The sequence below is a fragment of the Babylonia areolata genome, chromosome 8 (assembly GCF_041734735.1).
Source record: "Babylonia areolata isolate BAREFJ2019XMU chromosome 8, ASM4173473v1, whole genome shotgun sequence".
In the NCBI taxonomy this organism is placed as follows: Eukaryota; Metazoa; Mollusca; class Gastropoda; order Neogastropoda; family Buccinidae; genus Babylonia; species Babylonia areolata.
This window is the reverse complement of record NC_134883.1, coordinates 23,633,627-23,648,624: the sequence shown is the minus strand read 5'-3', so window position 1 is coordinate 23,648,624 and position 14,998 is coordinate 23,633,627. Positions and strand designations below refer to the sequence as shown.

The window sequence follows — 14,998 nt, the reverse complement described above, 5'->3', positions numbered from 1 at the left end:
GGGGGTCATTGTCACACATCATTTTTGCTTGTTTTCTTTTGCTCACCTGAAATTCACACAGCTCAAACAGTTCACTTTAGTAACATGGGGCAAATTACTTACTGTCTAATCAAAACTTAAGAGTAGACTTTCCACATAAAATACATGTGTTCTTGATTGGGGTGATAATGAGAATATGAAAATGAGTTCCTGTGATATGTTTCATGTACACACTGAGTTCCTGTGATATGTTTCGTGTGTGTACTGTATGAGTGTGTCTGCCCACTAAGGCATCCAGATAGATGGGGGGGGGGGGGGAAAGTATGCTGTTTATCGTATTTACTTGTGCTTCTTTATACTCACACACACACACACACACACACACACACACACCACACACACACACAAAGAAAAAAAAATAGAAGAAAAAAAAAGCTTTTGGGGAGAAATTATGTGCTTAATTTGCTCTATAGTGTGCATTCTACACAAGGTTGAGTTGCTCAGATTATTGACTCTTTAATCTGGTCAGTACCATTGGTGTCATATTATTCTTGAGTCAAGGTGACTCCATTGAATTCATGTGTGTGTATATATATATATATATATATATATATATATATATACATTTTTTTAATTTTTTTTTTAACATATATATGCTTTTTTTTATTTTTTTGCTTTTTTTTCTGTTTGAAATGCGCGTGGTGCTTGGTACAAATGGTACTATACTCAGTTTGCAGTGTTTTATTCCTCTGTAAACTAACTTGTCAAGATATTATATTGTGTGCCATTGATCTGTTTTTATTTTATTTAACTTCTTTTGAAAACTTTTACAATGTTTTTTTACTCAGTCCGTCCTTACTTTTTTTGTTTTGCTAGATAAAAAAGAAAAAGAAAAAAAAGTAATTATTTTGTCACTGTCAGCATGCATTTGTTTTGATTTATTTTGTTTCTTTTGTTTTTATTTCTTAAAATCTTTCAACTATAATCTTTGAATTGCTGTTCCCTTGTATTTGTAGCCTAAGTGTGCAACAAAGCGCATGCGGTTGTAATTTTGTTGAATGCAGTGTGTACTGTTGAGATCAAATTTGAACTGATGAATGTTAAACTTAGCTGAAATAAAAAATGGGCTGCATGTTTGTTTGTTTTTTTTTGTTTTGTTTTTTTTGTTTTTTATTATATTGTGCATCTAAACTGCCATTCATATGCCAGCATATCAACGTCTGTTGCTTGCCATCATATTTTGAGTTCAGTATTTGAGCATTTTACAATTGACGATACATTTGATGCACAAAGTAGTTTTTTGTATACAAGTTGCCGAAAGGGACCCTTAGATAAAGGAGTTTTGTGAAGTGATAAAAAGAAATGTGATGTTGATAATTAGTCAGTTATTCTGATAGCAACTTTGACATGTCGTTTTTATAAAAAAAAATTATATTAAAGACAGTTTTGTGATCAAACTGGTTTTCTTTTCTTGGTGATTTTTCAGTGTTTGCTCTATCCCTTTCCTTGCCTCTGTCTCTCTGTCTCTGTCTCTTCCTCATCAACCACCTCTTTCTTGCTGTATCTGTCTGTGTCTCCATGGTGGAATGATTTCATTGTTTCAATCTGTTATGGAAATGCGGGTCCTGCTTATTTTCAGTTAATGACCAATCTGTATATATTTTCCGATGATTTAGGTAACAAATTGTGTACATATGTGTTTGTCAAGCAGTAGTTGTAGTAGTTGCAGCAGTAGCAGTCACTCCATCATTTGCATTAGTATTTGTAGTACTTATTATTTCTCATTCAACACCTTTTCAAAACATGTATATGTGATATCAGTGTTTTGTGTGTTCTGTGTTTTGTATTGTTCTTTTCTGTTTACAGATCATGCCCAGTGATCAAGTGTCTGTATGCGTGTTCGGGCTACTGTACTTGTGTGTGCACATGTGTGTGCATGAGTGTGTCCGTATCTATGTGTATGAGTGGGGAGGGGAGGGAGGGGGGAGGAAGGTGGCAGAATGGTTAAGACACTTGCCTGCCAATACAATGTCATGAGTGTCTGGGTTAACTCACTCAGTACGGCCAGTCCTCTCTTCTCCTCTACACAGGACCCCTCGGATGTCCAGTGGGTGTCTGAATGACCCAACCTTTAGCTTCCGTCGTCAGAATTGTGGTATTCTCTGTCAACATTCACCACTTCAGTATAAGAGCCTTCCGCCTGCAATATTTTGATGATGGTAATTGGGGTGAAACGCTGTTAACGTCGTCCCTTTCGCCGTTCGTATGGAGAGAGTTAAGACACCTGCCAGAACAGTGTCCGTGAGGGTCTGGGTTAAGACACCTGCCAGTACAGTGTCCGTGAGTGCCTGGGTTAAGACACCTGCCAATACAGTGTCTGTGAGGGTCTGGGTTAAGACACCTGCCAGTACAGTGTCTGTGAGTGTCTGGGTTAAGACACCTGCCAGTACAGTGTCTGTGAGTGTCTGGGTTAAGACACCTGCCAGTACAGTGTCTGTGAGTGTCTGGGTTAAGACACCTGCCAGTACAGTGTCTGTGAGGGTCAAAACCACTGCCAGTACAGTGTCTGTGAGGGTCTGGGTTAAGACACCTGCCAGTACAATGTCCATGAGTGTCTGGGTTAAGACACCTGCCAGTACAGTGTCTGTGAGGGTCGGGTTAAGACACCTGCCAGTACAGTGTCTGTGATAGTCTGGGTTAAGACACCTGCCAGTACAGTGTCTGTGAGGGTCAAAACACCTGCCAGTACAGTGTCTGTGAGTGTCTGGGTTAAGACACCTGCCAGTACAGTGTCCATGAGAGTCTGGGTTAAATTCCTGCTCTCACCCTTCTCCCAAGTTTGACTGAAAAATGAAACTGAGCATCTAGTCATTTGGATGAGAATGAACTGAGGGTCCAATATGCAGCACGCACTTGGCTCTACAGAAAAGAACCCATGGCAACAAAAGTGTTGTCCTCTATCAAAATTGTCTGATAAGTACAAATATGAAAGTGCATGCACTCGAGGCGTGACAAGCGCGTTGGGTTATACTACTGACAGACACATGTCAAGCAGATGTGGTGTAGTGTATATGGATTATCTGAATGCAGTGCGTTGAAAACTGAAACTGTGTGTGTGTATGTTTGGGTGTTTGCTTGTTTTGCTGTGTCTGTATGTGTATGTGAGCGAGCATATGTGTCTCTGTGTGTGTGCATGTATGAATGAAGTTGTGTATGTCATGTATGTGTGCGCGAATATGTTAATGTGTGGTGCGTGCGCATGCACATGTGTGTTGTGCTCTGTGTGTATAAATCTGTTTACATAATAATCATGTATGTTTGCTTGTCAGTGTGTTTTTATTGTGTACATATCATGTATACACCCAAGATGGTGTGCAGGCACTGGATGTGATGAGTGACACACAACGCATAACCTACGATCCAACGGGATGGCCCAATTAAAGTGCCTACGACTAAACCAGCTAAAACCGATCAATTGAGACAGGCAATAGTTTGTTGTGACTGTCTGGTGGTGTGGCACAGCTGGCTCTATCTCCAATATAGGCCTAATACTGATAGCCCATGTTGACTTTTGAACTGATCGAAATAAACTTGGCCTAGCAAAGGGACAGAAGGGGAAGATGATCCGTTTTGATTGATATTTTGTAATGTGTGTGCGTGCGTGCGCGTGTGTGTGTGTGTGCGTGTGTGGTGTGTGTGTGTTACTATGCAGGCTTATCTTTATGTAGGTCTAAGTCTCTTCAAGTTTGTTGCCAGGCCTATAATTACAGTGCCAAGTAACTGAAATGCACACAATGTGGTGATGATTCTGCACAACATGTTGTGTCATGGACATGCACACACACTGCCACTCGTTTATGTTCACACACACACACACACACACACACACACACACACAAGGCCAATATTAAAACTGATGAGTTAACAATAGTTTTTAACATAATTACCATCGTCACGACCTCTATCCCAACCCTACCACCCCTCGCAATCTCACCGATATTCATCATCACCATCCTCTCTGTCACCCTCTCAGCATTGTCTCCCGCCAGGCGCGCACTGTCTGTGCGATAGCGTGCAGCGTTGCACGTGTGTTTTCATGCTTGCACGAGACGTCATACATGACATCGATTGAAAGGTATAACTTTAGTAGTCCTGCAGCCCACAATCGCAGGAGCTCGGTCGTCTTGAAACAGTGCTTGTACCGACTGTGAGTGTGGGCAAATGTTTCGTTGGGGGGGGGGGGGGGGGGGAGAGAGGGAGAGAGTGGATCAACCAAGGTCGTCCTAGCGAATTGTGGGACATTCGCCAGCGGGGGGTGTGTGTGTGTGTGTGTGTGTTGAACGAGTGCAAAGAGCACATCGTTCCAACCTGCGTCAGGTGACAGACGAACGAGAGACTGCATCGAGCTTACAGAAAACGCATTCTGTTAATCTTCGTACGTGTTGACAATGGCAGGACAGGAGGGAAGCAAGGTGGTTATCGCTTATGATGGGAGTGAAAATTCCGAGTACGCTCTTGATTGTAAGTAATCGTGTTTTAATTAATTACAACGTTTTAATTTTTGTGGGTCAGTTTCAGTTGGCCGAAATCTTGGTCTATCAGAAAAAAGTAGTACAAGCAAGGGCTGGTGCAGTGTTACTGACAGTTAAATTGCAGTGATTACTTATGCATCGAGTCTGCACAAGAGTGGTACGTGTGTTGTTTTGTGTAGCGATATCGATCGAGGGCTTTGATCAGGTACTTGTAACTTGGGTCATTATATAGCTGCGTGTGTGTAGCCACGCCCACCCGACAAACTGGGTACGCATTTCCAGCTTAACGTTTTGAGGCCCAGAATACGTATACGTGTCATAAACATTTGTTCCACTAAACCCCGTATGTTGGTCATGTTGGCGTATGATTTTGTATAGGTCTGTTATTTTAGTAATTTATTAGAATTTCACAACTCCAGTAATTAACAATATGAAATTAGTAGTAGTAGTAGTATCATTAGTATTAAATCAACGCAGTCTGTGAACAGGGAGTACAGACAAAATATACTTTAAATACCCCCCACCCCCCCACCCCTCCCCATCTCTCTCTCTGTCTTTCTCTCGATCTTGCTCACTCTCTCTCCATCCAGCTATATATAATATTTGCACACACACACACACACACACACACACACACACACATGTGCACATGCATGTGTGCAACAAGCATGCACCTGGAGAGGGGCGGAGAGGAAGACAGATGGAAAGTGTACATTTGGTTTGCTCTGGTCATACCTTCCAGTGTTACCTACCATGTTAATTCTGTATTCAGGTCACAGAGTATGCAGCTGGAATGTAGTTAATTTTCACTGTTTCATGGCATATTGTGAAAGGAAGTATGGGGGGAACTTAGAATACATGCAGCAGTGTCACATAAAATCATATGGCACAAAACCTAACAATCATGCATCTCCAAAGCAGTATCATCATCATCATCCTCTTTGCCATCCTTGAAAAATAATGAAACAAAATTCACAAAAAAAGAAGAAAAATTATCTTACATTTGAATCTGTTCAAGCCATTTTCATGATAACCTCAGTTTATAGTTGCTCTTCACCTTACGTCTGTGGTGAATTTGTGCAAAGGTGTACTTTTTAAAAAATAATTTTTATTTCGTATGTGGAAGTAAGAGATCTTGTTACTTTTCATGTCTAAAGTATTGTTTACCTGTACATCTAAAAAAACGACCAAAAAACCCAAAGTTTCTGGGCATTGAAATTGTTTCTTGGGATTTGAGGTGAAACTGAAAGGCTGAAATTAAAGGTTTTTAGATAAAGTTTGTGAAATTTGCTGTTGTTTTACAGTATGTCTCTGTGTGTGTGTGTGTGTGTGTGCATTTTATAAGCATGATTTATGTGTGCAAGCTTGTGTATGTATGCATGTGTGCATGTACATGTCTGAAAAGTGTGTGTGTGTGTGTGAGAGAGAGAGAGAGAGAGAAAATAAAAGAGGGTAAATTCTACTAAACCTCATCTGTTCTGTTGACTCCATTTTATTCAACAGCATGCTTGGTGGTATAAGCATCTTAATTATAGCCCCATTGACTGCTGTTTGCAAGCATGTTCGTCTCTAAAGCTAGAGTTGTCACCTGAATAAGAACAGACTTGAGCTGACAGGTCAGGATGTCAGTCAGTTACCGCTCTGCATTAAGACTTCACTCTCCTCTTCATTGAGATTAGATTGATTACTTTCGTTTGAGGAGAATCAGCGACACACTTGAAAAGTATATATGAAAAAAGCATAAAGACTGCTCTCAGACACGTCTCATTGATCCCACATTTTTTTGCAGCAAAGTTTAGTGGGCAGAGGGTTGAGTAAGTGAACCTATATGCTATAACATATGAAGATGGTTGAATTTTATTTTATTTTATTTATTTTTTTTATTTTATTTTTTTTACAGGGTACGTGAAGCATATGCACAGACCAGGCAATCATGTGACTCTGGTGCATGTACCGGAACTGAATGAGATGCTGCACTCACAGGGGTGGGCCAACTGTAAGGACATTATAGATATCCTGACAATTTAAGACCATGGTCTCTTTTTTATGTTGATGTTATTCAACTCATTGTGGACTAAATATTATCCTCATATCAATTAAATGCATTTGTTTTAGTGATTGTTACAGTTCAGTGTATCTTTTTTTCTTTTTTTTTCTTTTTTTTAATGTGAATTATTATGGGCTAAATATCAACCTGATATCAAGTGCATTTGTTTGTGTGTTGTTACATTTTAGCATTATTCTCAATATATATATATATATATATTTTTTTTTTACTAGTGAGTTAATGAAGCTTTACTTTCAGGAAAGTGTGTCATCTGTTGTCATTGATGTTGATGACTTTTTGTTTGCATTCATGATAACACTGTTAGTGGCTTTTTTTTTTGGGGGGGGGGGGGGGGGGGTTAAAATATTAATGGTTTTCCATTTGTAAAATCCATTGAGTAATGTTCTTCAATTGTACTTTTATTTGTTTCAAATGTTCATCTGTGATTCCACCCTGCATCTATCCTGGCTCTCCCACCTCACTGTACGAATCCCATCCTATCTCCCACTTATTCATATAGTTATTTATTGTTATTATTAGTAGTAGCAGTATTTTGCTATTATTATTATTGTTGTTGTTGTTTATTTTTTGTTGTTGTCGTTTTTGTTGTTTTGCTGATAACATTTGAACGTGACAACAACAACAACAACAAAAACCACAACTAGATGTCTATAAGTACAATCACCAGCATGTGCGGCAAAATATGAAACAACATTCCATCCTTATATGTTTCAATTTTATCACATCTTCCACTTTTTAAGAGAGAGTGCATGTGTGTGTGTGTTAATGCATGTATAAAAAGTATATATGTCTGAAGTATGAAGTGGTTGGACAGTCATGTGGTGGAAATGTGTTCAAAAAACAAACAATAACAAAACAGAAAATACTGTGCTGTTTGAGAAATTATCAGCATTTATCAAGCTCCACAGTTTCAGTTTACACAATATCTGCCAAGCACATGCTTGACAGTAGCATATCCCAACATGCTAGTCAGGCCTTGAGTGCATGCCCATATTTTGTGCACCTGTCACTCGGTATCAGAGTGGGTTTTTTCAACAGAATTTTGCAAGAGGACAACACGCACATAGGGTGCCATGGGACCTGCTTTATCATCTCATCTGAATGACAAGATGCTTGGATTGATTTTCCATTCAAACTTAACTCTTTCTATACGAACGGCGAAAGAGATGACGTTAACAGCGTTTCACCGCAATTACTATCATCAAAATATTGCAAGCGAAAGGCTCTTACACTGAAGAGATGAATGTTGACAAAGAATACCACAATTCTGACGCTGGAAGCTAAAGGTTGGGTCATTCAGACACCCACTGGACATCCGATGGGTCTGTGTAGAGGAGAGAGGACTGAGGACTGGCCGTACTGAGTGAGTTAATTGCAATGGAAGAAAGGGTGAGAGCAGGAATAGAATCCAGACAGACTTAACAGGATGAAAAAAAAATTTTTTTTTTTCAAAACCTGAAACAGTATATGTATTACATCATGATTTTTTTTTAACCCTTGAAATGCATTTTGTTGTTGCAGTAGTAGTAGTTTTTATCATTAGTAGTAGTAGTAGTAGTAGTAGTAGCAGTATTGTTGGTAGTAGTAGTAGTTGTAGTAGCATTGAATTTTGAACCCATGAAAAGCTTTTTGTTGTTGTTATTTCTTGAGAATTATCATTATTGTTGTTATTATTATGATTATGTTTGTTGTTAATAGTATTATTATTATTACAATTGTTATGATGATGATGATGATGATGATGATGATGATGATGATGATGATGATGATGATGATGATGATGATGATTGTTGTTGTTGTTGTTGTTATTGTTATTATCATTGTTTCAGCGGTGTATGTGTTTGACCGAGAGGTTCTGGAATCCATGCTGAAAAAGGAGCATGATCGCATCCAGGGAGATCTGCAGAGGTTTGCTGACAAGATGAAAAGTCTGGGGGTATGTGAGCAAGCACTTTGTCTTCTTTTCTTTCATTTGAAAAAAACCCTTAAAAGCATATATAGTGTAAGTCATGACATACATAAAACAGACAATGTGAAGCATGCATGCACTTAGGTGTATAGTTTACTTTAAAAACCAGGTCTCGCTGGTCATGCCAGTCTTCTTTATTTTCTTAACTCTCTCCATACGAACGGCGAAAGAGACGATGTTAACAACGTTTGACCCCAATTACCATCATCAAAATATTGCAAGCGGAAGGCTCTTATACTGAAGAAGTGAATGCTGACAAAGAATACCACAATTCTGACGATGGAAGTTAAAGGTTGGGTCATTCAGACACCCACTGGACATCCGATGGGTCTGTGTAGAGGAGAAGAGAGGACTGGCCGTACTGAGTGAGTTAACCTCTCTTACTTCTTCAGCTTGTATCGCCTGGGAGTGTAAGAGAAGTTATTTTCTGTTCTGTGCCCTTCAGCTACAATGCTATGGAAGTGTTCATATAGTGACACACATCTGGTGACACACATTTCATTTTCAAATCAGATTGTTTGTCCCTGTGAGGATGTATGTATTATACCTTTGTTTTGAAAATGAGTGACATAAACAATGCCATGCATGCTCAAAGTCCACTTGACCTATTCAGTTGTGATGATCCTGTGTGTGTGCGTGAAGGGGTGGAGGGAAGGTGGGAGGGTGCATGTGTTGTGCATGTGTGTGTGGGTGTGTGTGTATGCGTGTGGGTGCATGCATGTGTTGTGCATGTGTGCGTGTGTGTGCACGCACGCGTGTGGGTGCATGCATGTGTTGTGCATGAGTGTGTGTGTTTGTGTGTGTGTGTGTGTGTTTGTGCGTGTGTGTGCATGCATGTGTTGTGCATGTGTGTGTGTGTGTGTGTGGGTGGGTGCATGCATGTATTGTGCATGTGTGTGTGTGTGTGCATGCACGCATGTGTGTTTGTATCTCTGTGTGTGTGTTTTAGCTGGTTGAGCTGTAAACAGTCTGTCAGTTTATCAAATAATTGCATCCATACTTGGCAGGTCTTTATGTTTGTTTTCTGTATAATACAGCACAGTATAGTGCAATACAGTACAGTATAGTGCAATACAGGACAATACAATACAGTACAAAATACTGCTGTATAGTACAGTACAAGTAGAGAGTATAACAACATACCAGTATAGAACAGTGCAGTACAATAAGTACTGTTCAAATGCATAGTATGGAACAGTACAGTGTTGTATTATAAGTATAGTACAGTACAATATAGCAAAGTAGTACAGTGTTGTCATGTCCTGCACAGTATAGTACAGTTCAATAAAGTATGGTCAAGTACCTTAGAACACATTGTCATTAACCTTTTATGGAACGTTAAATTTGAAAATCAATTGCATTGATGTTGAAATTTTTAGACTGTCATAGTTGTTGTTTTTTAACTTGTGTGAAATATTCATTTGTAAATAACACTCAGTTATTTGGGCAGAACAAAGTAAAAAAAAAAAAAAATTGCTAAATAGAACCATCATGTTGGTTTTCTGTTTCGTATGTTTGTGCTGTTATGTATGCAGTGTGTGATACTCAGTAACTTGGGAAGATCAGCTTAATTGTTGATATTCTGTATTGAAAGCCAGACTTTTGAATAAAGGCCCTCGGATGTCTATCCTTCGTCTGAAACCAAGTTTTAAATCATTTTCTTTGTACTGTTTGGTGTACATGTTTAATACATAATTCTCAGTTTAACTACACATACTTCTCAGTTATTTTGGATGGAGGAGTGAACAGTTATTAACTCTCTCCATACGAACGGCGAAAGAGACGACGTTAACAGCGTTTCACCCAAATTACCATCATCAAACTATTGCAAGTGGAAGGCTCTTATAGTGAAGAGGTGAATGTTGACAAAGAATACCACAATTCTGACGACGGAAGCTAAAGGTTGGATCATTCAGACACCCACTGGACATCCGAGGGGTCTGTGTAGAGGAGAAGAGAGGACTGGCCGTACTGAGTGAGTTAAGCTGGGATCAGCCTAATTGTTGATATTCTGTGTTGTGTGGCAGAGCTTTTAAACAATGGCCTGAGAATGCGCCCTTCATCTGGAACAAATTTTGTTTGTTTCAATGTTTGTGCTGACAGTGTGTGTGTGTGTGTGTGTGTGTGTGTGTGTTTGTGTACACACCTCTTGCCTCTTACCAACAAAAAGACGAGGGTGACATCTGCTGCCCAGCTGTGAGAATTTAGGTTGCTGCTGTTGTTTATACCCCTCTAGCACGCGTGCCATGCACAGCACTGCAGTGACTGTGTGTTTACTTGATCAGGTGTTTGGCTGAGGTCAACAGCTTTGACACATATGTGTGTATGTGCGTGTGTGTGTGTGTGTGGAGGGGCAGAAGGAGATATAGGAGGAGTAGGGGAGTGGTGTTGGTTGTTTTGGGGGAGCAGGAGGAGAAGAAGCTAGTGGGAGAGAGGTTGGGGGTGGTTGGGGAGTTGGAGGAGTGGGGGTGGGGGTCCAAGGAGGTTGGAGAGGAGGAGGAGGAAACCTTAGGACCAGAATTTGCAGCTGTTTTCAGTGGAGGAAAAAAGAAAGCAGCCTGCACAATTTCTATACAGTGTGTGTGTGTGTGTGTGTGTGTATATATATGTATGTATATGTATATATATATATATATATGTCTATATCTATACAGTATATATAGTAAGAGTGTGTGTATGTTTGTGTATGTGCGCGCTTGTGTGTGTGTGTGTGTGGGTGGAGTGGGCTGTTATGTGTATGACGGTTTTTACCCCAGCCATGTTGGCAGCCATACTCTGTTTTCGGGCGTGATAATAAACGATCGAGTTTTCTGTCCTCTGTCCTGTCCCACCACAGCTGGGAGGCAAGGTAAAGAGCATCGCCTCCAACAAGCCGGGCGAGGGCATCGCCAAGGAGGCGCAGGGGGCGGACATGGTGGTGGTGGGGTCGCGGGGTCTGGGCCTGGTGCGGCGCACCCTGCTGGGCTCGGTCAGCGACTTCCTGGTGCACCACTGCCACTGCCCCGTGCTGGTCGTGCGGCACCCGGACCATGTGGAGCATCACCACGGCGCCGAGGCCCAGAAGACCAAGTAGAGAGACTGTACTCCCATCAGTTCCCCTCTCTTCACCCCTCCCCCCTCCCCCCCAACCCCATGCCCCACCCTGTTTCCTTTTTAACTGTTTTTGGTTGCATTGCATCATCATCATCATCATCACTGGTAGCCTGCAACCATACCAAGGTCCAGAAAAGCAAGTAGACTCCATCAGTAACTTCCCCACGCCACCACCCCCCACCCCCACCCCCACAGCATTCCCCACCCCTCCCCCCACTCCATTTCCTTTTCCTGTTTTGCTTGTATTGCATCATTACCATCACTGGTAGCCTGCAAGCACACGGGAGACCCCGGAAGTAGAGACTCTGTCATTTCCACCCCACCCCCACCCTCACACCCCCAAGTTCGTTTCCGTTTCCGTTTTGGTGCATTTCATTACTGGTAGTCTGCAACCACACCAAGTACCAGAAAACATAGTAGACTCGATCAGTTCCCCCCTGCCCCTCCCCCCCCCTCCCCCTTCCCCCACCTGTTTCCTTTTCTGAGATGGTGCATTGCATCATTATCACTGGTAGTCTGCAACCACACCAAGGCCCCAGAAGACCAAGTAGAGACTCCATCCATTCCAAGACATCCTCTCCCCCCCCCCTGCATCCCCTCCACCCCCCCCCCCCCAATTCCCCTCCCCCCCACCTCCCCCTCATCAGCCTCCACCCACCCAATTTCCTTTTCCTGTTTTGGTTACATTGCATCATCATCATCACTGGTAGTCTGCAACCACGGCACCACAGCCCAGGAAAACCAAGTAGAGACTCCATCAGTTCCTCCCCCCCCCCCCCCCCCCCCCCCCCCCCCCCCCCATTTCCTTTTCCCGTTTTGGTTGCACTGCATCATCACTGGTAGCCTTCCACCACGCCGCCACAACTAAGTAGACTCTTTGTTCTTTGCATCCTGTAAGCCTGTATGCTTTCTCACTCAGCCCTATACCACCACAACCCTATCTTTCATTGGGATGCCTGGGGTTATCCAGTATGAATAACACCCCCTCGCCTTTCTGGACATTCTCTGCTGGGAAGTTTTTCTCTTTACGATTGCTGTCTTTTTTTCTGTCCTCTGTTCGTTTGTTTGGTTTTTTGTTTTTTTTTCCCCTTTCCTTCACTATTGTCTGCGTTCTCTGCCTTTCCTGTGCATCATTCCCATTTCTTTTTTTCAGCAAGCCTTGACCCTCCCCGCCCCCACCCCCGCCCCCCATTTCTTTTCCACAGTCTGTGATGTTCTATCTGCAGTGTTTTGCTCTAGCTCTGATGATTAGGTTGTTAATGCTGGGGTGGGCAATAGCTGTCCATTCTGAAGTGTCTTTTGCCTATACGGCCTTTTTATGTATTTTTGTGTGAGGCTTTGGGCATTTTTTATCAATCTTTATGATTAAAAAAAAATTAAAAATCTTATGATGATAAACAGACCAGCAGAACTCCTCAGCACAGCCCAGTGTTATTTGCCTTAATCAAAAAGGTTGATGGTTAATTATAACATGAACTGTGTTGTTTTGCAGGTGATATTTTTCTCCCACCCATGTGTGACAGTTATAATTATGTACTTAACGCAGTTGAATAAACTCATTAGTTGGACAGTCATGATCGACTTGGCCATATGCAGGTGGCTGGGACTGTAAGCAACAATGTCAAAGTTCTTGCTGTCCCAGGCATTTTCACACACTGTGAGATTGTGTGGGCCTAAGTGGGGCGTATAGAAAAGTGAATAAGTTCTTTTGTCTTTTTGCCCCTAAATCATGCTGCAAGGTTGAAACATTATTGGAAGTGTTTTAGACATACATGATATGTTTGCAGAGGATGCGTTTTGCATGTCCATATTTTTTTGGGGGGACAAGCCAGAAAACAGAACATATTTCTTTAATTGTCGACATTTAAGAATGACGGTGTGTGTAAGTACTGGATGGGTTTTGTAAACCCTTGACATGAAGCAAAGCAAACCTTGAGTTGCGTGTATCAGTGAATTAGGTGAATTCAACATATTGCTGCTTGTTGCTGGTCCATTTATTTTCAAGAAATCCAGAAACAGGAAATTAGATTTCTTCCTGTCATTGTGCCTGTTGGATGCAACGAGATTAAACAAGAGATGATTTTTCTTTTTGTATTTAAATGCTGGCAGACAGCTTCACCAGTATCAATTTATGCAACGAGATTAAAGATTAGATGCGACTTGGATATATTGGTGTTTAGTAGCATCACCTCTATCACTCTTTTGTCAGTTATTATGGATTTCTTTTAGAATAAAGTAAGTCCTTCTTGTGTAAACTGCTCCAGAAGGAATTAGCTGTGGCATAGTTATTGTTGTTGCTCGTTAGTTTTTTTAAAAAACAAAAACAAAACCAAAAAACTGTTTCCACTTCTTGTAATATTTCATGTATTTCCATTCTCTTTGGATGTAAGCAGAAATAGTTGATACAAATTTTTCAATGTTTTATTCGTCAGTCTTTTTCCTTTTTGCTGTCTTCGTAAATTTTTCAGTGTTTTATTTGTCACTCTTTTTCCTATTGCTGTCTCCATTGATTTGATTATCATTCAGTGACCATTTTGAAATGTTGCTGATTGATATTTTTGTGTGTTTGTGGACTCTGTGGACTGTTTTGGGTCTGATTTTGGTACTGTTGGTTTGTCTGCATCTCAAGGCCTGACTAAGCGCGTTGGGTTACGCTGCTGGTCAGGCATCTGCTTGACAGATGTGGTGTATCGTGTATGGATTTGTCCAAATGCAGTGCCGCCTCCTTGAGCTACTGATACTGTCTGCATCACGTTTTTGTGGGGGTGTCTTTTCGTCATAATTCATTGTTCTAAAAAAAAAAAAAAGTCTTTTCAGCCATATTTGACAGTGGTTATTGAATTGATCAGCTTGTTCAGATTGTTACTTGTTATCTTAACACAGTTCCTTCTGTTGATCCTCTGGTTGTTCCCCATTGGAAATGCTCGTGAGTGAAGGCTAGTCTTTCTCACTGTCTGATAATTGGAACAGACAAGTCTAGTCACAAAGACAATCCTGTCTCCTGTCTTGTTGTCTTAATTTCTGATTGGATCAAAAATATAATTTCATTCAGCTGGGCCTTGATATCTCCATCTCCCAGAACACTACACAAAATATCTTCCTGTCCTTGAAATCATAGGCATGATCAGTGTTGGGGCAATTACACACAACATCTCTGTGTCAAGTGACTTGTCCCAGGGCTAGGTGGAAGCTTGAAACTGTATTTATTTCTTTTTGTGTAGGTTTTGACACACAACCGACGGACCTAGAAGTACCTGGTCAATAGTTTTTATGTGCTGCATCCCAGTAACTCTTCACAGAGTTAATGGAGAAGAAGAAGATGTATACTGCGATAGCTTGGCAAATGAGATAAACAAT

At 41.1% G+C, this 14,998-nt stretch overlaps 1 protein-coding gene across 1 annotated transcript; it reads left to right on the top strand.

The window, feature by feature from the left end:
• Nucleotides 1-4,250: 4,250 nt before the first annotated feature.
• LOC143284668 (universal stress protein Slr1101-like) lies at nt 4,251-12,421 on the top strand. Its single transcript, XM_076591582.1, has 4 exons — nt 4,251-4,500; nt 6,412-6,507; nt 8,409-8,515; nt 11,385-12,421. Exons 1-4 carry the CDS (start codon nt 4,428-4,430, stop codon nt 11,619-11,621), a joined length of 513 nt encoding a protein of 170 aa, XP_076447697.1. The 5' UTR covers nt 4,251-4,427; the 3' UTR covers nt 11,622-12,421.
• Nucleotides 12,422-14,998: the final 2,577 nt, after the last annotated feature.

What these genes read in the sequence shown, in the direction of transcription:
- LOC143284668 (XM_076591582.1), top strand. Translation starts at nt 4,428, where the DNA reads ATGGCAGGACAGGAGGGAAGCAAGGTGGTTATCGCTTATGATGGGAGT. An exon ending in CTCACAGGGGTGGGCCAACT is followed by an intron (nt 6,508 to 8,408) that starts GTAAGGACATTA and finishes TCATTGTTTCAG; the next exon opens with CGGTGTATGTGTTTGACCGA. An exon ending in ACAAGATGAAAAGTCTGGGG is followed by an intron (nt 8,516 to 11,384) that starts GTATGTGAGCAA and finishes GTCCCACCACAG; the next exon opens with CTGGGAGGCAAGGTAAAGAG.